This window comes from Mugil cephalus, chromosome 4 (genome assembly GCF_022458985.1).
Source record: "Mugil cephalus isolate CIBA_MC_2020 chromosome 4, CIBA_Mcephalus_1.1, whole genome shotgun sequence".
NCBI lineage: Eukaryota > Metazoa > Chordata > Actinopteri > Mugiliformes > Mugilidae > Mugil > Mugil cephalus.
The window spans coordinates 8,681,809-8,708,579 of record NC_061773.1 but is presented as its reverse complement, the minus strand read 5'-3'; the positions used below and the strand labels follow the sequence as shown (position 1 = coordinate 8,708,579).

The window sequence follows — 26,771 nt, the reverse complement described above, 5'->3', positions numbered from 1 at the left end:
TTGATGGATTTTGTAACTGACGCTGATTACATTTTACAGTGATATTTATATTAAAAAAACACCATTTTTCTCCACTGCTTTTGATGAGCGCGAACACCTCTGCTGTGGTAGCAGCAGTGATCAGCATATACAGTAATTTGCAGTCGTAGAAAACATGGAAGTGTAACAAATTGCTAGAAAAAAAAGCATCCGTTTTAGAGAATTGTCATCTGGCAAATCAGTTCACATTTTGCCATGAGACTCGGTTGCATCTGGAGCATTCTCTGAGCTTTTTCAGAGCTTCAGAGCGAGTCCCATATCTCATCGTTCAGCTGCCTGGTCCACGAGGGTTAGTCTCATTACTCTTGTGGCGTAATTGTCCGCCACAGTGGAAAGCTATTTTCAGTGAATACAGTTAGCAGCTAGTCAGTGGACACGCTGGAGAGTTTGGGCCACCAGATATTCCTTGGGAATATTAGAAGTAGATTCATCTGGTGGGCACATGCACGGCAAAAAAAGAACAAAACAAAAACAAATCGGAGGTCTAACTCTGTTTGAAAGATTTTATGCCATGTTTTGGCAATGCACAGCACAACGTAATACACATTGTTACGAAGTTAGTAGAGAGCTTCCATGAACCCTAGTGAGGACAAATGTTTCGCTTTTACTCATTAATTTCTTGTGACCTTTAATGTCAGCAAGTAAGTATTCAGGAAAAACTTCAACATCACTGTGTACAAAAGAAAACATTAGTGTTAGTTTCAGGTACAGCATGTAGCATCCAAGAAAAGAGAAGTGACCAAAATCTGCTTATGTACAACTGTCAGTATGAATAGTAAAACAAAATGCAACAAAAACTTTACTTAGGCTTAACAAAAAACAATTATTGCCCTAGAAGAAAGTCTCAGCTAAGACTCTTCATTCTTCACTTTTTCTGGTGTGAACTGAATAGCTGAGTTGTTTTCTGGTCAACAAAGGCAGCAGGAAAGTCAGGTTCATTTTGCACACATCTACACAGCTCTAAGAAGAACTCTAAGCAGAAACAGTAGAAACGGTTAAAACACCAATAAGCATTATCAACCTCGTCTTATTCTCACTGCACCACTTAGCGTATGGTCACAAAACCAAAATGGGTTTGAGCTGACAGGTTAAAAGGGATGCTTTAATATTCCACCAACACTGTGGTGTGTGGTTGCAGAAACAAAGACTTTTGGGAGAACTGTCTGGCCCACCCTAGTGTTTTGGTAGATTCGCTCAGAGCAACTAGTGTGCAGTTTTAGAAGGTTTTGTCAGATGGCAATAGTTAGTGCCACAGTAAAAAAAAGTAAAATGAAAGTGGGTAATGTGCCCTGTGTATCAAGTGGTTAAAATAAAGTCACCTGAGAGTTTATGCAATTCCAAAAGACATGGTTACACATATAATGAGACTCATATTTTTGCTGCTCACACAAAGTCATATTCTTGAACAGTTTTCCTGAGGTACATATGTGCCACCTGCTTTCTTTCTTTCTTTCTTTCTTTCTTTCTTTCTTTCTTTCTTTCTTTCTTTCTTTCTTTCTTTCTTTCTTTCTTTCTTTCTTTCTTTCGTTTTTGTTTTTACAAAATAAAAGTAGGACAGAAGCGACCTCTGCTGGCAGGCTGAGTTATTACAGATAAAAACTCCTGAATCAGACTCATCAGTAGAGGTTTATATATTTTATAATTAAAACAACAATACATAAAACCCAACAGTAGTAAGAACAATACAATAAAATTAAAAAGACACATATAGTGCATATGCTTAATTACAGAAAGAAGATTCATTATTCACACTATTCATTATCTGCTCAATATTTGTCGATGAATCCGAAATTAATAATAAATCAGATAAGTATCCTATTTAATACACACTGTCCTGTCAGTGCAAGCATTCAGCTGTATTTGGTTTGTATACAGACGTGTGCATGTTGTTTTTTTCATTCCCATCTTGAAATGAGTGTGCTTGCATTTAGCATCTACGTTTGAACTTACGTACTGCATTTTGTAAAAAAACAAAACAAAAACAAAAACAAAACAACAACAATAATAATAATAATACAGCTGAACAAACAAACAAACAAATGGTTATTCCATAACAGTTTGCCCACAGGCAGCAACAGAAATCCCCCCAAGGAAAATGTAAGTGGTTCCCAGTGCATCAACACAATTTACATCAATCCACACATTTCTCTGTCACATAAGAATGTGAGTCAGTCCCCAGTGTGGCCTGGTAAGCAGAGATCCAGGAGTTTAGGAGCTTTCTACATATGAAGGGTTGTAGGGTGGCGGTGGTGCAGATTCGTCTGACAGCGGTGGCGGTGCATAAGGCTGACTGGGAGGTTGGAAGGGGTGCATTGGCTGCCCTTGACCGAATGCAGCTGGAGAGTAAGCTGGACTGGCTGGAAAGACAAGGAACAAATATTTTGTTTGTTGTCACTGGGGAATTCTCCTTTTTAATTTATTTTTTGATGTTTTAACAGTCAATGGGTATCAAAAGAGGTGAACAAGGTGTCAATTAAATTCTTAAAATCTCTCATTTACACATTCGTCGTTTGGATATTGCTGACGGTCCTGTGTGTCGGACTGAATAAAGCAGTCCACAGTGTGAAATTTTTAAAGAGAGCATTTTTTTTCTTTTCCATTCGGGTTGGTCTATTTCTCAGGACTCACATTCTAGCTGCCATTTCGGTGTGGTGGACGGCTCCATTTGCCAATTCAGTCGTAAACAAAGCACACACATCTGGATGAAATCAGCTTGTTGTCTTTGAGTTTTATAATGTAATGAAAGAACTTACTGCATTGTAAGTATGAGGGTGGTGCTGTCGCGGGCATGGTTGAGCCCATGTATACTGGAACTGACTGATATCCTGAGTGGGGCTGCTGATATCCATGTAGTGAGTATACCTGCTGCTGTGAGTGGAACAATGTGATGGTGTTTGCCACATCTATAGGAAGTGAGAAATTTAGTTTAGTTCAAAAGCACAAAATGACAAAACCGATGTTTCATGTGCTATGTCTTGTGGACCAGTTGCTAGGGGACCATCAAATAATCCTGGATCGGTTCCTGAATGAGAAATAGTCTGACATAACACTTCTCAATTTAATATTTGTGGTTGTAAAGGCCAAAATTCAATTGAAATAAAACTCGACTTGACAGTTTGTGGACTTCACACTTGCTGTTTGGTGGAGTCTAATGGTAGACAAATCCTGGCAGCCTGTTCCTTCTATGCTACGTAGCGTCACATTTAGCTTAGCGTAAACACGTGAGAGGGTGATTAATCTTCTCATCTAATGAAATCAAGGGAAACAATTAGGTGCCAAATATTTCTTTTAACTGTAATCGCTGACATCTACATGCAGTATATTACAGGAGTGCAGCTGTGTCCACAAACTACACTGTGGCCGAAATCATGTCCTACTTGTGTGCCTTCGGTTCCGTGCATTTTGACGTCTCTTGTAGCACCAGCAGCACGGGACACAGCAGCAGATCACGAGCCCAGCAAGGAAGATGCACAGAATTGCAGCCGTGACCCCAATTATGATGTATAATGGATTGATACGGCTGTACCTTCTGGATCCACTGGTAGGCGCGTAAAAAAGAAAAACGGGTTAAGTCACTGTTTTTTTAAATCTCTTCATCATTCATGTAATTTTCTTGCTCTTATACAGTATAGCGCTTTTCTACCAACCCAAAGGTACTCAAAGCGCTTTTACAGTCAGAGACACATAGACCCATTCGCTCACACAAACACACACACACATTCACACACCAGTGCCAGTTGCACTGGGGGGTTCAGTGTCTTGCTCAAGGACCCTTCGGCATATGGCTCACTCGGGGGATTGAACCTCTAACCCTTCGGTTCATGGACAACCCGCACTACCTACCGAGCCGTAGCCTCCCCGGTGTAGGGCTGACATCTTTTCTGAGCCGCTTTGGTGAAGCGTTCACTCCAGGAGTAGCAGCAGTATTTATTGTGGCAGTTTCCGCAGCAGAATACACATGACTGAGCATCATGAAAGACACCATATGAATCATAATAACTGCTGCAGTCATCAGCTGTAAAACATAAAACACAGCGTCCAGTGAGGGCGAGAGATTAAAGCGGCAGTAACCATTTACGGATGAGAGATACATAGACAGGACCATACACCACACACACCATAACATGACAGGGATGTCATTTAATGCACTGTACTGTGTGTCTACTGATCATCGACTGCTATGACTTGGCCTGGTGGTTTCGGTTTGGCTTTGTTTCTCTCAGCTTATGCCTTAAGAAGATCTAAAGCTGTCGAAATTCAATTGAAATACAACTTGACTTGATCATTTGTGGACTTCACCTACTGATTTACACTCCTTATGCTAAGTTACGTTAGCCAGCTGTCAGCTGTAGGCTCTCCTGTGAGGGTTATTAATCTTTGCATCTATTAAAAGCAGTTAGGTGCCACACATAACTTTTAACTTTAGTTATCCTAAGGCTGCCTAAAGGGATACCAAAATAAAAACTCACCAAAGGCAACCGGGATCACGATGACGCACAAAAAACACACAAGACGGGATAAAACAGTTGAAACCATAGCTGCTCTGATGGTGTGTAAAGAGGAAATGAGTCAGGCTGAACAGCGAGACAACTGTCTCAACACGTGTGCCTGTCCCACACCGTAACAAGTAACTCAACATTCCTTTCTTCATGTGAACGCCTTGGCAGTGGAAATTGTCTTTGCAGATCAACTATAAATGCTGCCAATGCCTGGTAGGCCTGCACTTACTTTACTGAATAAGGCAACGGTGGTTAAAATGAACACTTTTTTGATAAAGACAGATCAGATTAAATGGTGGAACAATGAGAAGAAACACGTGTTAAAGTAGCCATCAACCACAAAACATTTTAAACATGTGTGCTGGAACATTTTCACAGTGGCAATAATTTAAGTTGAACTGAATCGTGCCTTTGTGGCACTAGTGGAAAGTGACTAAGTACATGGAGTTGAGAATAAATTTAGATTACATTACGTTGTTGTTTCCATTATTCACACTTCTTTGGACTAAATTTAAACAGATTTGACATGTAAAACATATGACACTCTAAGCCTGGGGTGTCAAACTCATTCTAGTTCAGGTGCCACATACAGCCCAATTTGATCTCAAGGGGCCCGGACCAGTAACGCAATAGTTTTTTACCCGGTAAATAACGACCCTTTGCTTTGATGCAGAAAAGTACAGCTACATATAATGAGCAACTGTGAATTTCTTAAGAAGGACAAGGTGCAAGCGCAGTTTCTTATTTTATCAATAAATAAATAAATCAGCTAATATCTTCAGTGTCATTTTTGCAAATTCATCCCATGGGCCAGACTGGACCCTCTGGCGGGCTGGTTTTGGCCCCTGGGCCTTATGTTTGACACCTATGCTCTAAACTAAAACAGTAAAGTGCAACTTTTCCTATAAATGCGTGAATAATATTTCAGCAATATATCACACAATAATTTAATTGCACAGCACTTATTTACGTTTAGTTAATCTTTTACCTTGTAACAGAGTATTTTTTACAGTGAATTCTTCCTCCACCATTAAGGACACACTTGAAAACGAAACCAGTTCAGTTCAGAAACTTGGGCCTGAGAAGTTCTCACGTTGCTACTTTATTTATTAATTTATTTTCTTGTGCACCCACGCTCTGTCGCCAGACTAGGCTGCATCCTGTTACATTTGAGCAATAAAAGCCAGTAATCATGCATTAATAACCCTCCCCACACACTCACGGAGATGATGTAGTTGGTGCAGAATGAACATGTATTGAGGAAGTTGAGCAGCTAAGGACTTGGACTTGAATAAACCCAAAGTTTGTTGTATGAAAGCAGTACTGAACTTTTGCCTAGGCTTCATAACAAAAGCATTTTTTTCTAAGTATTATACAGGATGTTCAGCTGATGCAGTTGATGTGCAGGGCTATATGAAGCAACAGTCCCAGCTTGCGTCAGATTTCAGTTGTGTCATGTTGTTTTGAACAACTTACCTGAATTAAATAGAAATCCAGCTACTCAGTAAAAGTGTGGTACTCAGTAGTAGTGGTGGCTACAACTGGAAACAGACTACACTACAGCATAGCTTTGTTTTCCCAGAACAATTCCAGGAAATTATCCTTTTATTACATGAAGTGGCTTGGTGCAATATCGTCTTCCTATTTGATGAGAGAGCAGAATAATTCTTTTCTTCTCTTTTGATACACTATACTATTTTTATGTTTTTTGCTCACAGTAATCCTTTGTCTCCGTCCCTATTTTGCCTCTGACCTGTCAGGTATACGGTATACCCTTAAAACCAATAACCATCCCCTTAAAATCCAATAACCAATAATTGGGAGAAACAGAAAATATATGTTTTATTAAACTCTGCAAAAATAAGTGTTTTTTTTTTGTTTTTTTTTTACAAAACAGTTGAGAAACAGAACAAGAATAAATGGCTGTATGTTTTTTTTTTCCTGAAGAATATATATATTAAAAACAAACAAACAAAAAAAAGCAGACGGCACAACAATTTAGGTCACCTTCGAGAGTCAAGACTGGCCGCAGGACTGAAATCACATGCAGAACACCACTATAAAGGCGAGCCCACAACAGGGTATCTTACTTTTACTGCAAATAAGGTTAGACATCTCAAACCTCTGATTGAAAAACAAGTCCCAGCATAGATGTGTCTGACTCAGTGAAATGAAATATACCTGTTACTATGCACCAGTATCACAACAACCACAGCCTAAACAAAGAAAAGCAAACATGGCGGCCGAGAAGATCAACGCTTGGTCTGTCACATGAGTTGACTGTAGCTCACCATTCAGCTTGGTCACGAGAAAAAGGCCACTTTTGTATATCTGTTTTCAAGTATGTTCAGTCACCAGAAAACAGAGCTGATGGCTGTCTTTTCACAGAAACAACAATTAACTTGGGTTGTAAATCTGAAAGGCAGCATTTAGAAAAGACCACACTGCAAAATAACATGTATGGATGATGTCTTTATGACGAAGGTAACAGTGACACTAAACACTTAAAATGAGTGCGGCTGAAAAGGCACGGCTGTTTCTTGCATTTTATAACTGTCTTTTGTTTCCTGTTTTTTTTTTATTTTTTATTTTTTTTCCTTTGACTGTGAATGTTCGGTTGCTGGAAAAGAATTTCCTTTGGTTAATTAATCTGAGGCTAGCGGTGCATTTCAGTTCAGGCACGCGTCCGTATGGAAGATGAGCAAATGAAAACAACCTGAGCAATAAAGAAGTCTCTCATGTACATGAGCGCACACACACAGACACAAATAAAAAGTGTGAAGTAAACTGTCCACGGCTTCAAAACTTGCTTTTCTGAATGGACATGTTAGAGCGTTAAAAGGACACCTTGCGACCATCTGAGCTTCACTACTTGTTTTACAAGTACATGAATCCTTCAGTCCCTCCAGTGAGTGATACACAACATGAACACTGAACTATGGCCTCCGTCAGAGTCTCACTGCAGTAACTGAAGGTGCATTAAGAGGTCAGGTAGTCTTAGCTGGCGGACAGAAAAAGGCAAGTTTTCAGTCATGAGGCTGAAAAATAACAAAGCACTTAATCTCTAATATCGGACTCGGCGGCTCGAGGTTTAATCTTCCGAGCTGACTAAAATGGAGCCACCAAGACTGTGAAAATATCAATATCAACACATCTATGGATATTTAAGTCCATGCAACACAGGCCCAAAGGTGTCAACATTTTCACTGCTCAACAGAACAGATACATACACTGTTGTAACATTCTCACATTTAACCACCAAACCACATGAATCGGGATGAATTTCTCATTCAAAGTACAGGTTTCCAGATCTGCCGCAGGTTTGTTGAGGTCCACTACCCGCTCATGGACGATGGAACATAATCTGGGTTGTATGCAGGCTGGCTCAGGAAGTCTCTGTTTGCGGGCGGAGCGTTGGGCTGGTACTGGAGGGCAGGGGGCTGCAGAGGGTATGCTGGCTGGCCGGGGCTGAACGCCGCCTGGCTGTAAGGCATCGGGTGGGGAGGGTATCCAGGGCCGACTAGAGACGGACAAACAGGAGGAATGAGGTTAAAAGGGGCTGAAAGTGCTTCAACAGAAACCTCAAGTACAGTTCTGTAATATGAACGTAAATGCTTCCTTTCCTATTTTAAACACGTGTTACAACTTTACGCGGCGGTTATTCCATTCCCACGTCCTGTGTTTGCGTCATGACTTGGGGAAATGATGCACATGTGTTAAGTTATTTTTTATGTATCCCCGCCCTGATGTTATTTAGAGACCAACACAAAGTTCATATTGTAACCAATAATATAAACCTTTCACCACATATTGGTCGACTTGAAATGATTTTCCTTCAGGCTCTACGGACCTGTGGATACCAGCACCATATTCATGTTTGCCTTCGCTGAATTTCTCATTTCTAGTGGGAACTTAATTTACTGTTCCAAGAAGAAATTTAGTTAGTTTTAGGTCCTGTTCAGATCAGATAATAGCACACACCCTCAATGGCTAGCTTAAAGTACAGTAACAGTGAACGGAGGTGCACTGAGTATGCATTACAGATCCACTCAGACCACATTTGGAGGTGGTCTAGACCACTTGTGGCTACATTCTTGTAGTAATGTGAACACACAGTGCCTCCTTCCCACACTGTCAGACCACCTACTCAGCTGACTCAACTGGCTGCCATCCTGAATGATCATCTGGAAGTAAAAAAGCGCTGTGTCCTGTCACTAGCAGCGATCATTTTTTAATCATTCTGTTCTTGTACATGTTAACTAACTAAATAATTAATGAATCTCAACAACAAATAAATTACCTTCAAAAACTAGTTATTTTTTTAATTAAATTTTATGCACGAATGACAGAGACTTTACAGACTAGTCCACAAGCATTTACTTATTGTCTAATGACTCATTTCTCTTACCATTTTCTTTTAAAGAGTAAGTTATATTACAGGTCAAAATAATATTCTGCCTATTTTAACTCACTTTTTTTTTTAGTTCTAATCTCACTTTTAAAGAGGAAAAAAGTCGGCCAATAATCGTGCTTGGCATTTATAACACTAAGTGCATTTACATGCACAGCTGAATTGAGATAAGCTCGAAATTTGACTTTCTGACTACAGTCCCTGTTCCAGTTTACATACAACAGAGAAAACCGAATAACTGACAGGTTATATTATACATGTTAATATATAATATATATAATACATGGTCAGAGAAAACCGAATTCCAATCGCATTATCTGAGTCTTAATGGGATAAAGAGAACTCTGATTTAAATCGGAGTAACGCGTTTACATGCACTGAAGTTCTCCAGTTAGAGTCTGATTAAGGAAATAATATGTTTTTTTTCACGTGCATGTAAACATACTGACTGCTAGTGTTAAAATCCACACTCACTGGCTTCCTGATATGTTGGTGGGGGTCCTGCGGACGGCTGTCCAAGGTGGGTCTGCATTGGCACAGGATGGTAAGCCGGGTACTGGCCCCACTGATAAGACTGGGGGGGTCCAGGTGCTGCGGTTGGCTGCTGGGGGTACTGCTGGGGGACACTTGTGACCACTGTGGTGTGGGTGGTGGTGGCTATCACCGCTGTGAGGAAACAAAACACAGGAGCACATAACGAACACAGTTTATATAGAGTAGACAGTTGTAATCTTAGTTTCAGACAAAGCGGAGAAGCACATCTGTGGGAGGAACAGTTCAGGCACAAAATATGCAGAACATGCCACCAAGTTCACCAACATGTAACCACCACACGCAGAAACTAAGAATTACACTTGAATCCATCGCATTACAACATTAAAGAAAACAGAAGTGCTGACTTAGGAAAGAAGTGATTTCTTTGTTTCAAAAATATGAGCCAAGAGCTAACTCAGACCACAATTTCCTCTGTTATCTAAGGGCATGAACATGAGAGCAACACCAAGAAAAAACACAAAGTCAACCAGTCACATGAATTGCTGCATGGTCTTCATCATTTATACCAACTACATGCACACACAGCTATGTGACAGCTATCTAAATATCCATCTATCTGGCTTTTGGCACTGTCAAGTTTAATTTCTGGAGTGAGTGGAGTTAGACACAGAATAGACACAGAGGAAAGGAAGTTGCTCATAAATCATTTGTAGTTATACAAACTAATCAGGTTATCAACAAAAGCAAAAATAAAGCAAAAACAAATCATCAAGGACCTGGAGGAAGAGGGGGATGTTCTTCTGAGTGAAGAAACATACATAGTAATCTATCATCTTCGCCTCTTTCCATAACTGACTGCCTTCATCTCAAGATGTCTCTTGCCTATAAATGCATATCAATAGAATCAAGCCAAAACCTTGAAAAAAGGAGGCTTCAAGTTTTCACCCACATGTAAGTCAAACTGTAACACAGCCATGTTAAAAAAAACAACAACTCCAGTCTATTTTTGTGTGGTGGTTGAGTGGAAGTCATGACCACTTCCCGTAAATGACATCGGAGGGCCTTGAGTTCGCCCCCCCCTCTGTAGTTGTCGTGGAAACAATGATTCACAAGGTGGAGCTCCGAAATTCCTGGAATTGATCCCAACGTTGATCCCAGCAGCCTGCCACCTTATTTACTGGTGTCTTACAGCCTGTCTCTGCCAGGACACTGCCTTATGTCTAATGACAAAACATGAACAAGCTGCCTACAAGACCAACACGATAAGAAGGACAAGAGTGTGTTAACGACAGTTGACAAACTTGATTGCATTTATACACTGCCTAGCCCAAAAAAAAGTAGCAACCTAGGTTTAACTAAGCAAACAGGTACAAGCCTCCTACTGGATAATTACTGCATGGGTGATTATCTTTCAGCTGGCAGCAAGTTTTTCAACTCCATCTAGTGTGTAACTGATGCAATGAGTAGCTTCTCATTTATTCGACAAGCATGTGGAAAGACACATCCTGACGTGGTGGGATAGGCGTCAGTCTGTCTGAGGAGGGTCAAATCATTGGCATGCATCAAGGAGAGAAAACATCTAAGGAGGCTGAAGCAGAAACTACTTAAATTGGGTTCAGAACTGTCCAACGTCATATTAAAAGCTGGAAGGATAGTGAGAGACCATCATCTTTGGGGAAGAACTTTGATCAGAAAAAAAAATCCTGACTCATCACGATCGGAGACTTAAACGTTAAGCGAAATCAAATCGACAAAACAAAACAGCAGAACTCGGGGCTACGTTTAATAGTGAAATTAAGAGTATTTCCACATGTACAGTGTGAAGGGAACTCAAGGGATTGCTAATGAACAGCTGTGTAATTTAAGACAACCACTAATCAGTTGCTGTGTTTCCATATTGCAATAAAGAACTGCCAATGGAAACGCCTACATTTTGAAAAAACGTAGGCGTATATGTAGCAAATATTGCTAAAACATTTTTATGCTCACATGAGGTGGTTTTTCAGAGATATTGATAGAAGATATATAGAAGTATATCGCAAAAGTGCAATGGAAACACTCATCTCATCTTCAACTACCACTTATCCTCACTAAGGTCGCGGGGGTTGCTGGAGCCTATCCCTGCTGTCGCAATGGAAAAACTTTTTTCACAAAATTGAGATGACACAGGGGGTCATGTGACCAGTTAATCTGAAGTGCATTTTCCTCAAAGTGATGAGAATTTAAGAGAATTATGGGACATCGAGAAACTTAACGAGTTACAGTTCATTCACAAAACACCTTTTAATGGAAGTTTCTAAATTTCAGAAATATTACTTTTATTCTGTGAAAGATTGTAATGGAAACACCAATGGAAACGCAATTCCACGCTCTCAACTTTGAGGAAGTGTTGGGAAGAGTTTGGGGATGACCCCTTCCTGTTCCAACATGACTGTGCACATGTACCACAAAGCGCGGTCCGTAAAGACATGGGTGAGTGAGTTTGGTGTGGAAGAATTTGACTGGCCTCAACAGAGTCCTGACCTCAATCTGATATAACACCTGTGGGATGAACTGTGAGCCAGGACTTCTCGTCCAACATCAGCATCTGTCAAATGCACTGGAACAATAGTCAAAAATTCCCATAAACGCCCTTCTAACCCTTGTGGAAAGCCTTCCCAGAAGAGCTGAAGCTATTATAGCTGCGAAGGGTGGACCAACGTCATATTAAACCCTATGGATTAAGAGTGTGATGTCACTTAAGTTCATATGTGTATAACAAGAAACTTTTCATATTATACCGATGCATTGTTCTTCTGCTAGTAATGCCCTTTATTAGAAGAGCGGATTAAGTTTAACACTACAAAGTCCATTTTTTAACTTTTATTAATGACTAACTTTAGACTTTACAGTACACTTACGATAGTCTAATAAAGACACACCTAACGTTTATCAGAATGTGTTGAGGCTTTATTGCAACTTTGGGAGTTTTGGGGAATCCCACTTGTGCACGCGAACTTCACAAACGAAGAAAACATGTTCGTGTGCGAGGCCAGCTGTCTTGGTTCATGATGCAAACTCTAAGCAATGAATGAAATCTGGTGGTGGTATTTGGTTGTTATTTGGAAATGTTCTGGGATTGACATGTAGACGAAATCGTTTAACCGTCTGCAAATTCTGCAAGCTGCGCCTAATTCCAGAAGATTTTTGAGGCGTCACTCTCATTGATGGGAAAGTTAAAGTCTAAGTCTCACTTCGTGCGCTCTGGAGTGGAAGTGGTCACAGCCACACAACAACACTCTACCCTCAATGTCTGGTACTCAGATTTACATCAGAGAGTGACGTGTGTACGATGAACAACAACAAATGACAGTTCATATTCAACCCCTTTCAAATCGAAAACACTGGGTTAACACAGGATTTTCACACTTGGGTTGACCCGTCTTTGATGTGCTTTCAAACTGTCAGCAGTCCCGGGTCTGACCTCCCGCTGTGAGAGCTACGCAACATTATGGCTGAGGTCTGAGATTAAACCACAAAAGCCCATGAAGCAAAGAATCATAAAGCTACATGCAGAAAACAGCATTTGTTATAACTGTGGCTCAGTTCATAGCACTTATAATTAGCAGTGGGATCTTTCAAGCAAGGGAAAATCCGAGTTTGAACTCAAAACAGCAATTCGCTGTCGTGACTATTTTACGTCATCAACCTAAGGGGTTTGCCGCTTACCGCGGAGGATCGCTAATAAGTGAGACATTGTGCAGCATCCCAGACGAACACAAATGTCAACTCAGTCTTCGTTCTGGAGGCAGATGATTTCATATAGCCTTGCTGCTGTGATTTTGCAACAGCAGATCAGTTTGCGTGCTGACTCTCAATGTCTATGCCATTAGACAGAGCGAACCACTGACTGCAGTAATGAAAGTCATGTGGTGGGTGTGCCGATAGTCTTCAAATGAGTCCCTTGACCTTCCACTTCAGCACACTGGAAACCAAGAGTCTGACTTCTAAAGAAGGCAAAAATTTAAATAAAAAAAAAAAAATCAGACGCTGGATGTCTGTGTAGGTTGGGAGTTCTCCCCAGCTAGCAATTCAAATATGTTTTGCTTATGGGTTGCGTGCAGGAAACCTACGGGTGTGCAGCAACATGGTGCAGCTGCATGCATCAATAAGCTGTCAATATGTTAGACAGCTGCCTGCCGACATCCTCACTTTTACACTCTGGCACTCAGAAAAGTCGGTCGGAACTTGACAATCTGAAAACAATACCTAACTAATACCAACACATGATGGATTTTAACTACTTACAAACTACTAGATCACAGCAATGTATAGAAAGCCACCTGAATTTAGCTGACTAGCAGGCGTAGGTGCTTGAGTCTGTAGAAAGAATGCAAGTAGTAAATGCAGTAGTGTAACTTACAGTGATGGGTTTTTGTTTACATGAGGTGGTATGAGTTACTTCTTAACTACACAAAAAAATTATAGAAAAATAAATTACAACCATGTTTTGGAGTATAAACACTAACTCAATTAAATTCTTCTCATTAAGTTTTTGTTTATGCATTAACCTGACATTCCGGTAAGTCCAGGATGTGAACTAAAATAAAACAGACGGACAGATAAGCAGCGGTATAAACGAGATGTGAATCTTGTTTCCAGTGAGTAATTATGGTTTATCATGGTGTTATTCAATACAGCTGAAGTGACACTTCAAAATCTTTTTTCGTCAGCTGTTACCGTTTTAGATTTAAACAGGACTGAACTGATTAAGAAATCGACAACACTGTTGCAGTGAGAAAAGCAGTGCATGTCATCCTGGGTAGTGTTTTGGGAACGTGGTCCAGCAGGTTTGCAGTACACAAAATAAAAATAAAACAAAATCCAATCAGGCAGAACTTGAAATGTTAGTATTACACACAAAATAAATAATGTAAAAAAGGTCTATTGTGACAAGCACATATTCATTATTAACTACTCAAGACAAAGATGCAATTTCACATCAAATAAGTTGAATAAATAAAACATTCTCGCCGAGCACACAGCCCTCTAGTTTGAAAAAAGCTTCATGGGAATTGTGACAGGACAAAAGCGATCCAGCAACTTGAAGTGTACGCTGAATGTGCTCCACTTGTTGGCCGGTTAATTGTGTTGCCCAGTGAGCCGAATAACTGCATGTTCTGGCCATACACCACCACACCCTCACTAGTTACTGAGATAATTGCATGCTTTAAAGCTGTTAGATACTCCACCAGAAGTGAGGAATTGGTTCTCTCACCTAGTGCTACGGGACAGTGACACAACTACCTACTTTCCGAGGCCCATGAATCTAATCTCTCTTTTGTGCCACTTTCTTGCGTTTCTCACGACCATTCTGTGATTGGTCAGAGACCGGAGTGAGTGTGGTTAATGCGGAAAAGCTAATCTCTCCTGGGTAGAGATACGGCATACTGTGTGTGGGTGCAAGCCGAATGAACGGCGTGATGCCACAAATACACTCATCCAAGTGACAAATAATAACAAAGGCGCGTCTCGTCACCCATCTCCCATAATGCTTAGCGCGCGACGTGTGCTGCAGTGGGAGGGCCCACTGAGGGCTTCACTGGAGTTCGGCACTGTGAGGTATAAATGACTTGACCAGAACAAACTTTGCTCTTGTGCTTGCTCACCTTGAGAACAAGAACAAATTTCTCACTTCTCACGGAGTATGTAAGAAGCTTTACACTCTCTCATATTATGGCACATAATGATTTAAGTCTGAAAAGATCAACAAATGTGACAACAATCTGTCCTGAGCTCTTGAAACAAGGTCGTCGATCTCTTGGCCAATGAAATAACTGACAGCAACAACAACACAATGTATGAACTGCTGGAGGGGGACTACTTACGCGTTGGCCTGCGGCACATCTTATAACATAAGCAGCAGGGGCAGACAAAGCAGCTGATGATGATGAACACAGTACATATGACAGGCAGGAGTACGGTCAATATGCCGATATCTGGTAAAGAAACAGAGAGAAATATGCAAAACGCTATTGAAATTGCTTTGGTGTGTAACGGTAAACTTAAAGCTAAAAATCAAAGTCTGAGATCAGATTACAGTTTTACAATCTTATTATCACCAATATATGAAAGTTTGATGGAAAGACCATATTAGAATAACCCCTAATTAAGTAACTTGCATAAGCGGAGAATTGTGGGTGATTGATTAACCAATTAAACTGAACACTGCAACTACAGTATGAGACAATAGACTATTTATATTTGCTAGTTATAGAAATATAAATAGCAGCAAAGGCTTTATAAAGCCTTTGCTGACATAGCACAATCTCAGTTACAGTTCTCACCACAAGCAACAAACACTTTTAGTACTTTTCTATTGCCTTTTCTTTTTGTGTGTATTTTAAGACTTTTCAATCTCAGCAGATGACTCGTGTAAAGTAATGAGGTTTTCTGCGTAGATAACAACTTGCGGAGCACGTTGTAGCTGGTTCACATGTAAATTTACACCTGGTGGTCTTGCACAGGAAGACACCACTTCCTCTTTCTTGTGTGAATCATCACAATGGACATCGTGGCAGTTATTGTTTCACAAAGACTGAGACTCAAAATTGCCTTTGGTTCCCACCATCCAAAACAGAAATCTCAACCTAACAAAAGACATTTAGAGGGAATATATTGTCAATCACACAAGAACAGAGAGAACATACCCATCTTGTCTCAGAAAGCCACCAGGAGTTACTGTGAAATAGGTTCCTGGAAAGAATGGTTGAAAAAAAAAAAATGGTAGGCCCAACAGTCCTGGTCCCCCGCTGTAACAAAGCAGAGAGAGAAAAGAACAACACAGGAAACATCAGTATTGAAACTACTGCAGACAAAGTGGTGGTCTAACTGTCTGAGCTGAGTGAAACAGCAGTTAAGAATAAGGGGGCGCACACATCTAAACCACAGACTGTATATAAATATGGATGGCGTGTCCCCACTTCCTTGCATTGACCAAAATGTTGGGCTATACACCGTACTTATTTTTTATTTAAAAGCGTATCGTTTTTGCTGCTCCTCCCACAGACTGCTTTATGGAGTGGCTGGCATGGCAACTTGTGGTTAACATTATGCCACATCCTGTTTCTACAGCACCAAATAACTACTGTTAATAAAACATATCCAACACATTACACGTGAGCACGCATCAACACTCTATTAACTACCTAAAACTGAAAGCATCCTTGAAAATGATATGACATGTATTTTAGTGTTTTGGCCCAAGTACTGTCCACTTATATGGAGGGGGTGGAGATATGACTTATGACTTCCAGTTTATTAGGGACACTTAGCTAGAGCAAATTAAGTCCAGTAAATGACACAACAGTGCTGACACAAATCCCATCCACACCAAACAACAGACAGGCTTAGTCTGGACCACTACAGAGGTGTTATGGTGCATGTGTGACACAGATATTATACGTAACTCATTCATATTAATGAGCATGGAGGAAGAACTTAACAAAGGCAGTGTTTGCTTCATGGAGTCTATATTACATGATAAAATTAGCTCACACTTACAAGACTGTATGGATACACGTTTTTTTGTTTGTTTTTGTTTTTTCAAAACAAGACACTGACACTTATATTTAGCTGTACACGAGTATGATTGATAACATCTATAGTACGCCGGCATTTTACATACCTAGACAATGACCAGCTGGTTAAACCTAGGCCAAATCATACAAAGAGGTTCCGGTTGATTACCGGTTAGCTAGCTACAAAACGTTACAACATTGAGATTGAAAACGAAACGGTAAGTTTAATAGAGGACCAAGCTATCGACAGCAAAGGAAACATTAACTGGCATCGCCCTAAAAAAAATGTGGTCTCCCTGCTTGACGCTAACCTCGCTGTCTTCGTGTCGACCTTGGTTTACGGGAAAACACGCCGAACAGCGAAACATGAACAGAGAAAAAGGAGCGTTAAAACTTACCAAACCTGCAGAAGGGGACAGGGTCAAAGGAGCCGACCCAACAACACGAGAGAGGCCCGTACGGCTAGCCCAAGAGTCCCGGGTTGAGTCAGGAAACGGGGATCTCCTCCGCCAGTGAGAAGAGGAGCTCTAGTCCTTGGCTTGTGATGCGGAGAAACTACAGCCTTCTGCGAAGATCGTCTATGTCTACGAAGCAGCCTGAAGCTCCGCCCCCTCCGGGCTGTACGATAAGCTTTACAGTCAACACAAAAATAGAGCCCATTTTCAGGTTTAATTCAGACACATTGCCTCGTTACGGAAGGAAAAGGTTTAGTGTAACTATTTATATCGTTTGCCCACCCCTATTTATTCCTCGAGGCAAGTTTTTCAGGCACACCTAGCTAAATTAGACCTAGACTGGCTTTAATGATCTAAAGGAAATTACTTGGTCTCAGTAGTTCAGTAGCACATAAAAAATACTCTTGAAAACCACAAGTAAAAATAAAGATAAAATAATATAAGATTATAATAAGATAAAAATAAAATTTACAAAAATAGTTGGCAAAACAATCTGATCTAAAGCTAAAGGAGTCTAGTAAGTGTTACAGCAGTTACAGTGTTTTGTTTTGTTTGGCGGCTCTAGTTTAAAGTTAGTGATTCTAATGAAATAATACACTGGATCCCATTTTCACAGCAGACATACTGTCTTGTTACAGGAGGGAAAGTACTCTCCCTTGCCAGTTCATTAGGTACACTGGTAAAAATGAATACATTCCAATATTTACACTTTATGGATGTGAGTGTTTCAATGTTCCATGATCCTTTTGGAGGTTGTAATTTGTGGTGGTGTTAATCTGCAATTAATTAAACGTTAAAGTGTTTCTGTTACTTAGTCTTGCCCGTTGACTAAAAACAGTTGTCAAAATGATGTGTCAGTACAACACAATTAAATAAATAGTACACAAACTGGCTCCAACATGAAAGCACATTTGCATCAACAGCTTTCTTTGTTGTCTTAACCATAACCTCTGTGCAGCTATGATTTAATGCAGGATTGTTATATTAGAATATATTCATTTTCACCAGTGTACCTAATGAAGGCAGACATATTGACTTGTTACATAAAAAAAAAAGTATAGGAATATAAATGGATGGCTGCATTACTACTCTTGTGGCCACTAGTTCACTGTCATTGCTGGGAAACTTGTTATTACTGAATCAATCAATATTACACCTGTATTTGCGTTGTAGTACAGTCGTAGATAAAATTTTATGAAATACTGTAAAAGCCTAAAGCGACCAGTAGGTGGCAGCAAATCACCATGGCACAAATCGTAGCGGGTCTCTAGCGGGTCTCTTCATAATGGGTTCTGCGAGACAGGAAATGTATCTTACTGATCAAATATACAAACCAGTGTTGTTTGCATACAGTCTGGAGACACTCTTTTGATATACAGGAAATTCGGATTTGCTCATTTCTTTTTTTTTATCAGATATAACATATATAACCTATGAACAGCAAGTTTAAGATAAGTGTCTCATTATTTCCGTGCAGAAAAGTAAATTAACATCTAAAGTGAACTGTTTGGTTTTGTATAGTAACTAACTGCAGTGTTTGAGTTTTTACTGTATTTGAATCTGCTTTAACAATAAAGGGCGTATGTGACATTTTACATAACTCTGGTGTTATTGGCTACTGTTCTTCACCACATTGACAAGTGGAACAACAGTGGATATAAATCAAATGTAAGATTGAGAGAACAACAATTTGTGTATGACAGTAGTGCAAACATGTCATGACCATTACAGCATGATTACATTACGATGATCAACATCACATTTTGTAGCCCTTTGTAGCTCTCTGGTTTATGACACAGACAAGACAGACTTGTTTTCTTTTTCTTTTCTCTGCACTTTGGTGCTGTGTCAGTGATTTTGTGAGTTTTCACCGCTGGCACTTATGCCATATACCAGATAGTTGGTGATGTCCAGGGAAGAAGTTGGAGTTCTGCGTAGGAGCTCAAGCTGTTTGCCCTCAGGTCGAACGGATCGACGCTATTTATAGTGACCTTGGCAAATACCTGTCCCTGTCATTTTTGCTGAATTTGTCTCGCTTTCCTCTCGTTTTTCGTCTGTTCTTCCTTTTTCCATCTTCAGTTAAACCTCCACTGTTGTATGCTCACGTTTTATTCATGCGCTGTTAACCATCCAGCGTGTCATTCACGTGACTGACAAAGGCCGATTACAAAAGCATGTGTGATAATTCCTAAAGAAGTGACAACATTTAAACATGAGGATAAGCTTAGGTTAAAGCATGCAGTAAAAGCAATATCACAATTGGTGTAGGCAATATTATAAAAGATGGAAATGGGATTTATTACACCTTCTCAGAAATATGATGGAAACCCATCAGCCTGTTGGAGAGGCTGAGGAAATCAAAATGCAGACCATTATTATATTTTTGCTCTGGGTTTATTGAGAGGAATACACACTATACAATACATTTTCAAACATGAAATGAAGATGAATTTAAGGTGTATTAAGGTGATCTCAATACACTGGTAACCATGTGTTAAGTTTTGAGTACCAAGTACTGAGTTCATCATCAGTTTATATTTAGCTGACATTGAACGTGTTTTGGTGTTTCTCAGTGATTTTTCTTTCATAATTGTGTACTTTGCGTAAGTTCAGTGTCCCTATTTGAACACCAGAGGTCATATGTGCACTAAAAATATCTGTACCAGTTTAACCTTTAAAAGTTCATCCACACATAATCCCTTTAACTCGTGTTTACACACGCTGTCTGCACTTTATCCACTTTATCCAATTTATTCACTTATTCAATTATTCACTTGTCAACATGTCAACATCCTTCATATCCATCTTTGAAATCTTCATATATTTATGGCATCGTTTGTGTACATTGTGTATTACTCTTTTTTTTTTAATTTTCTTAAGATATGTGAAAATCAGGTAATCCTTTAATTTATCCCTCAGCATGCTGCTCACACTGCCTCTAATGTGAGCAGCAGGCAGATTAGTACCGATTAATCAACACCCTCCTCGATTATTTTAAACAAATGCTGAATACCATAGCCTCCATTAAGCTAAATATAGTGTGTTATATTAGAATACATTCGTTGTCACCAGTGTACCTAATGAACTGGGTAGGGAGGGCAGACAACTGTGCCCATTCAAAGGCACTTGAAGGAGTTAAAGGTGCCTTTGTTGGCATACAGTAAGAGCATTATACCAATGCCTTTATAAAGCTGAGAATAAAAATGATGGACACGAGTGCTGTGGTCAAACCAAATTAAGTATTTACCCTATTTTCAAACATCCATACAGACAGACAGACTACTACGTAACTTCAAGAAAGGTGATTCATAACACACTGACATGACCTTTGACGTCAATGAATTAAGATCTCGCGAGACATCCGCCATGTGTTAGCTCATATAAGTACCCTGTCCGACCTCGTCCTTCTCGTTCGTCCTCAGTGCAGGATAACGAAGCGGTCTTACATTGGGCTTCTTCTGAAAACGAGTAATTTCTGTCAGAGTGTGACACAAGGTTGCCGCTACCCTGCAAGCTAAACGACATATACGGAGGGATACAACCGTCTGCTGTGAAGTTTTTAAGAGGTAAGCGTCTTATTTAAAGGTTTATCCGGACCATCTTCCTCACTTCTGGTTGTAGCTCCTTAGCTAATGTTAGCAGCCCAGCTAACAGTAAGCCGTGTCAACCGGCAAAGGATGAAAACAGTCGTAAAAATATCAAAACTCCTTCTGTCTCATATAATAGTTTCATGATGGCGAATTATTTAATTTTGCTATGCTAGTCTACATCAGAAGCCGACAGGTTGTGATCCTTGTTGTCTTACTGTGTTATAACCTCGGTAACGTTACCACCTCAACGAAACGATTGAATGAGACAAAAATTCTCAGGTTCAAACCCAAGTCTTTTCTCAATGATCGTTAATATTCCGGAAATATAAATACACAAATAACTATGTTTATAATCCGGTCATAAAATCTTCCAAATTTTTGGTGTCATGCCGCTTTGTGTGATGTTACATATGTGCTTATCAAAACTCTTGTGCAAGGAATTAGCATGAAAATTAAACATAATTGTGATGAAGAAACGTTTTGCCGGTACATATGACTTTACTCCGAGTTTCGATGGGGCGGGGGTGAACGGGGGGACAAGTTGTAAAGTGAGTACTCAGTCGAGGAATTCATGGACTGGGCTCCAGCTGGGGGAAGGGTATGACACACGGTTGGGAAAAGGGCTGTGTAAGTTTTTGGTTTTACGCAATGATACTGGATTTTCGACTTCCAATATCACGATCAGAGACACGGTGCAAAAAGTGATCATTGTAGTCAAAGATAATGAGTAATGATTATATACAGTAGGATTCAAACTTGAGGAACTAAAACTCACATATGGCGTATGTTTGACTTTATCAAGTAGTCAGGTCTATTATTTACCTTGTGTAATGAGTAAAAAATTGACCAAACATTGATTGTTTCTACTGGACTCAGTGTTCACTTTCAAAATCAAGATTTAGTTTTGAGATGCTGAGTATTTCAACATCGGCTAAATCTATACAGATTCCTTGATCTCTGTGGATTTGTCTCTAAAAACACAGAAAGAGAATATAGAAATAGAAAGAGAAAATATTTTAACCAATATACTTCAAGTAGCTGCAGAACTTGTTGAATGACTTGCGGAATAGAAATGACTGTGAAAGGGCATGAATGGATTACCTGAAAAGAGGAAAAATGCTTTCAGGCAAACTGTGGCTTTAATCCTACAAGCCGTGAAACAGGTTCTTCAGCGAGTTTTGTTTCCACTCTCTCCTTCAGACATCTGGACAATCACCATTACCACTGCTGACTATGGATGTGATAGTACGTCGCTGTCCTTTCCTGGCTCGTGTACCCCAGGCCTTCTTCCAGCAGTCCAAGAAGTCTATGGTGGTGTACGCCCAGCGATGCCCCATTATGATGGAGCTGGCTGCGAAGCCTATGGCCCCTTCAATGGCACGGGCCCTGTGCTCCTCATCCTCCCACCAGAAGACTGAGGACATGACGTCTGCCACTGAAGGTGAAGGAGACGAGTTTTGTTGCATAGCTGCGTTATACCAAGTGTTACATCCCAGTCATTGTAATTACTGCAATGGCATGATTTTGGTTGTAAAATTCCTTTTGTCCATTTTCAGCCCCCAAGCAAGAAGCGCAGTCCAAGCTGCCTACCGGTCACCCTATGCCGCCCCAAGGCCAGGCAGTGGCCTCCAAATGCCCTTTCCTGGCTGCAGAGATGGGCCAGAAGAACAGCGGTGTGGTGCGTCAGGTTTGCATGGAGTTTCAGGAGGATGTGCAGGAAATCCGCACTGTTCAGAAAGGTAAGATTTTTTTTTAGATATTGACCAAGTTTTTATCTGTTGTGTTTCATGGTAATTGACACTGTTTTGTTTCTGTTCATTCTTAACCTTTTTTTAGAGGTGTCACCTTCCCAGCTGAACCAGACGTCCTTAGCCGGTACCACTAAAGCAGTGGAGCCAACGAACCTAATGAAGTCCCTCCTGAAGCAGCGACCCAAGAGAGTCACCCACTTGCTGCAGGACAACTTGCCAGGAACAAGTAAGTCTCAGTTTTGTGTTGATGTATTTTTTTTTTTATGACCGTGATCATTTCAGGAAAATGTTCCTCATTATTGAATTATTAGTAGTCTCATTTTAAATGTCAGGATATTTCACCATGTTGAAATTTCTCCACATGCCACACTACTGCAGCAACATTGACTCATATTAAGCAAGTGTTTTCTTCCTGTTCCGTTGCAGTGTCCCGCTTTCATTATGATGACTTTTTTGAGAAGAAGATTGAAGAGAAGAAAAGTGATCACACGTACCGCGTGTTTAAGACCGTTAACCGCCTGGCCAACGAGTTCCCAATGGCCGACGACTTCACAGGCTCTCTAGAGGACAAGAGGGAGGTGTCCGTTTGGTGCAGCAATGACTACCTGGGCATGAGCCGCCACCCTCGAGTTGTGCAGTCCATTGTGTGAGTAATAGAAGAGCTTGCGGAGCCGGCGAACAGGCGAAACTTGATCCAGTCTCGATCCCCTGATTGCTCTCTACCTTCTGTTCCACTGTGAGATCAGATTTTGGAGAGGGACAGAAACCGAGAATCGATAGGACAGAGCATGTAATCATTTCATACAACCTGACACCCTTGGGTGATCCAGTCTGTTTACGTGGATATAGAGTGTTAGTTGGCTGTAGTTTACACCTAAACCTCAGGAGTCTCAGTATAGATGTTTTGTTTTGTTTTTCCCCTCTCCTTACCACTTGTTTGAGCTTGCCCAGTTCTCTCGTCCCATGTGCAGCAGCAACGCACACACTTTCCGTTCAGAGACCCTCATGCTAATGTGCATGTGTGCATGTCCAGCTTTAGCCAACCAGGCACAATTAAACAAAGTTTTGTTTGTTTTCTGTTTCCAGAGAAACTTTACAAAAGCATGGCTCAGGGGCCGGAGGCACCAGGAACATCTCTGGGACTAGTAAATTCCACGTGGAACTGGAACATGAACTGGCTGACCTTCACAAGAAAGACGCAGCGCTGCTCTTCACCTCCTGCTTTGTTGCCAATGACTCCACCCTCTTCACCCTCGCCAAAATGCTGCCCGGTACACACAAGCTTTCTGTGCGAGAAAGTCGACACCGTTTTCAAGCTTTGCCCAGTCTTACCTACTCTCTCTGTCCTCTGAACTTTCAGGCTGTGAGATCTACTCTGATGCGGGCAACCACGCCTCCATGATCCAAGGCATCCGGAACAGCGGTGCTAAGAAGTTCATTTTCCGCCACAATGACGTGGCCCATCTTCGAGAGCAGCTAATGAAGGGGGACCCCACAAAACCGAAGATCGTGGCATTTGAGACCGTTCACTCGATGGATGGTGAGTTTGGGATTGTTTTTCATGCTATTTAATAGCTGTTGTCCTTAAAATGAGGATTTTTACTGCTTGTAATCATTTTATTAAATATACTCATTCTAATTGTCTGCCAAAGTATTGCACTAACTAAACCGTTTCCTGTTTTTTTTTTTGTTTTTTTTTTATAACACAGGTGCCGTGTGCCCGCTAGAGGAGATGTGTGACGTGGCCCATGAATTTGGTGCCATCACCTTTGTAGACGAGGTTCACGCCGTGGGCCTCTATGGCGCAAGAGGAGGGGGCATCGGAGACAGGGATGGCATCATGCACAAGATGGATATCATCTCTGGGACTCTAGGTCAGCATGGAATCACAGCTCAAACCAATCTCACGGTGTTTTGCAAAGCATTTAGATTTTAAAACCATGCCAAAAAGTTCTTGAGCTATTTGCATTACATTTCATTTACATAACTAGTTATGCTTATGTTTCCTTTAATTCCATCGTAATGTTGGTGTATCTATCTCCTTATGACTCAAAACAACTACTCCCAGTGAGCAAGTCTCTCCTAGCTCTCTATCTGCTTTACAGTGAGAATCAGGCCTCAGTGTTGTCACACATTATACCAGAGGGCTTAAAGAAGCTGGGGCAGCTCAGTTGTTGCTAGGAGACTCGAGGCTCTTGTTGCGCTCTTATTCAATTACGCTTTGTATCTGTGTGTCGCTGTCAAGCTGAGAGGACAATTATTACTCAGAGCTCTGCAGCTCCTGTACAGCTACCATGTCAGGACCATCTAGATTGTGAGAGGGCTTTGTGAAGACCGCTGAGTGTTTTTATTGTGGGAGGCCCTTTTTGAGGGATTCTAAATGAGGTCTCTGGAGATGTAGCAATGGAAAAATAAAGAATAACCACCTGTGTCATGTTCTCTTTCAGGTAAAGCCTTTGGTTGTGTGGGCGGCTATATCGCGAGTACCTCCGCCCTGGTGGACACGGTGCGTTCGTACGCTGCCGGTTTCATCTTCACCACCTCGCTGCCGCCGATGCTGCTGGCTGGAGCCAGGCAGTCCATCCAGGTTCTTAAAGGGGAGGAGGGCCGCACTCTTAGGCGTAAACACCAGCGCAACGTCAAGCTGCTCCGGCAGATGTTGATGGACTCTGGCCTGCCTGTCGTTCACTGCCCCAGCCACATCATCCCCGTCAGGGTAATCTAATTGAAGCATTGACAGTACACACAGCCACGTTACAGATAAAACCAAACCATTACCGTTAGTTCATCTCCATTATAGTTTTCTAATTGTCGTCTGTGTCTCTTTGTTTTTAGGTATCTAACGCAGAGAAAAACACTGAGGTGTGTGACCTCATGATGAGTCGCCACAACATCTACGTGCAGGCCATTAACTATCCCACGGTTGCCAGGGGAGAGGAGCTTCTGCGCATCGCTCCAACCCCTCACCACACCCCCGAGATGATGAAATACTTTGTTGGTAAGATGATGTAACATGTTTGACTGAAAAGTAAACACATGGCCCATCCTCTCATTTGTACCTGGTATTGTTTTTCCTTGAATTCTAACTCTGTTCTCTGTCTTCAGATAAGCTTGTGCACACATGGAAAGAGGTGGGCCTGGACCTGAAGCCTCACTCATCCGCCGAGTGTACGTTCTGCCAGCAGCCGCTGCACTTCGAGCTGATGAGCGAGCGAGAAAAGTCTTACTTCAGTGGCCTCAGTCACCCAATCTCAGCCTGCGCATAACACTACTCCCCAGTGCCGGCTTGAGACGGCACATATATATATATATATTCAACCCCATTCCTCTATCACTGTCATAGAATGTATTAATTATGTTTGATAAGTCCCTCTACACATATTATTTAAAGTATCTATGGTCAGATGTTCTATATGCTCCGAATAAAATATGAGGAAAAAAAAAATGTCTCTGCTTGTTTGCTTTGTGAAACTGGAGAAGAAAATATCAAAAGACCAAACGTGCGAATGTGATAAGGAACTGTGAGTGAGAAGGGAAATGCACCTGCATACATACAAAACCACTGACTGCCATTAAGCCTGCACTTCTGTTTCTTAGTGAAACGGTGTAGAAAAAGCGTTTCAGGCTCTGGGAACTGTAAAGATAAAAGATAAACCGTAATTGTGAATTCAAATCAAGCTCTAATACGTCTTCTGATAGACCATTTCTATTAACAGGTCTCTGAAGTGGGTTAATTGCATATGTTGAACAAAAAACTGATCCCACATTATGATGCTGTCACATAAAAGTTGACCTGCAGTTACATGAATTTGAGGTAGATAACACACTGAAGACGACAAAAATGGGTCACAACAAATGGTCCTGACTCGGCGCACAAAAGGACTAAATCTTTGTATCCTTCCTGTGATCATGAGTTATTATTGTTGACCTACTTGTGCTTCAGATAAAAGTGATAAAGACAGATTGGTGTCT

General features: G+C 40.9%; 3 protein-coding genes across 3 annotated transcripts; 1 reads left to right on the top strand and 2 right to left on the bottom strand.

The window, feature by feature from the left end:
• Window positions 1-1,646: 1,646 nt before the first annotated feature.
• On the bottom strand, window positions 1,647-4,950 carry LOC125006878 (protein shisa-4-like). The gene is made up of 5 exons (XM_047583360.1): window positions 4,509-4,950; window positions 3,883-4,054; window positions 3,417-3,577; window positions 2,793-2,942; window positions 1,647-2,396 (listed from the first exon to the last, which is right to left on the bottom strand). Exons 1-5 carry the CDS (start codon window positions 4,573-4,575, stop codon window positions 2,248-2,250), a joined length of 699 nt encoding a protein of 232 aa, XP_047439316.1. The 5' UTR covers window positions 4,576-4,950; the 3' UTR covers window positions 1,647-2,247.
• A 2,047-nt stretch (window positions 4,951-6,997) lies between these two features.
• On the bottom strand, window positions 6,998-17,570 carry LOC125006879 (protein shisa-5-like). Its single transcript, XM_047583361.1, has 5 exons — window positions 17,402-17,570; window positions 16,134-16,235; window positions 15,312-15,422; window positions 9,424-9,615; window positions 6,998-8,058 (listed from the first exon to the last, which is right to left on the bottom strand). The coding sequence occupies exons 2-5, from the start codon at window positions 16,135-16,137 to the stop codon at window positions 7,874-7,876; spliced, it is 492 nt and encodes a 163-aa protein (XP_047439317.1). The 5' UTR covers window positions 16,138-16,235; window positions 17,402-17,570; the 3' UTR covers window positions 6,998-7,873.
• Window positions 17,571-20,855: 3,285 nt separating this feature from the next.
• alas1 (aminolevulinate, delta-, synthase 1) lies at window positions 20,856-26,244 on the top strand. The gene is made up of 11 exons (XM_047583775.1): window positions 20,856-21,024; window positions 22,249-22,489; window positions 22,605-22,787; window positions 22,885-23,025; window positions 23,226-23,445; window positions 23,886-24,070; window positions 24,160-24,339; window positions 24,509-24,673; window positions 25,247-25,515; window positions 25,635-25,797; window positions 25,905-26,244. The coding sequence occupies exons 2-11, from the start codon at window positions 22,282-22,284 to the stop codon at window positions 26,063-26,065; spliced, it is 1,875 nt and encodes a 624-aa protein (XP_047439731.1). The 5' UTR covers window positions 20,856-21,024; window positions 22,249-22,281; the 3' UTR covers window positions 26,066-26,244.
• The last annotated feature ends 527 nt before the right edge of the window (window positions 26,245-26,771 follow it).

Bases quoted from the DNA above. Each gene is read 5' to 3' on its own strand.
- LOC125006879 (XM_047583361.1), bottom strand. The intron at 9,616-15,311 runs GTAAGTAGTCCC...GTTTCCTCACAG, and splicing joins GATGTGCCGCAGGCCAACGC to CGGTGATAGCCACCACCACC. The intron at 8,059-9,423 runs GTGAGTGTGGAT...GTCCGTCTCTAG, and splicing joins ACCAACATATCAGGAAGCCA to TCGGCCCTGGATACCCTCCC.
- LOC125006878 (XM_047583360.1), bottom strand. From the start codon at position 4,575: ATGGTTTCAACTGTTTTATCCCGTCTTGTGTGTTTTTTGTGCGTCATC. The intron at 3,578-3,882 runs GTAGGTAGTGCG...CGCGCCTACCAG, and splicing joins ACCGGGGAGGCTACGGCTCG to TGGATCCAGAAGGTACAGCC. The intron at 2,397-2,792 runs GTAAGTTCTTTC...TTGTCTTTCCAG, and splicing joins ACCCTCATACTTACAATGCA to CCAGTCCAGCTTACTCTCCA.
- alas1 (XM_047583775.1), top strand. From the start codon at position 22,282: ATGGATGTGATAGTACGTCGCTGTCCTTTCCTGGCTCGTGTACCCCAG. The intron at 22,490-22,604 runs GTGAAGGAGACG...GTCCATTTTCAG, and splicing joins CATGACGTCTGCCACTGAAG to CCCCCAAGCAAGAAGCGCAG. The intron at 25,516-25,634 runs GTAATCTAATTG...CTTTGTTTTTAG, and splicing joins GCCACATCATCCCCGTCAGG to GTATCTAACGCAGAGAAAAA.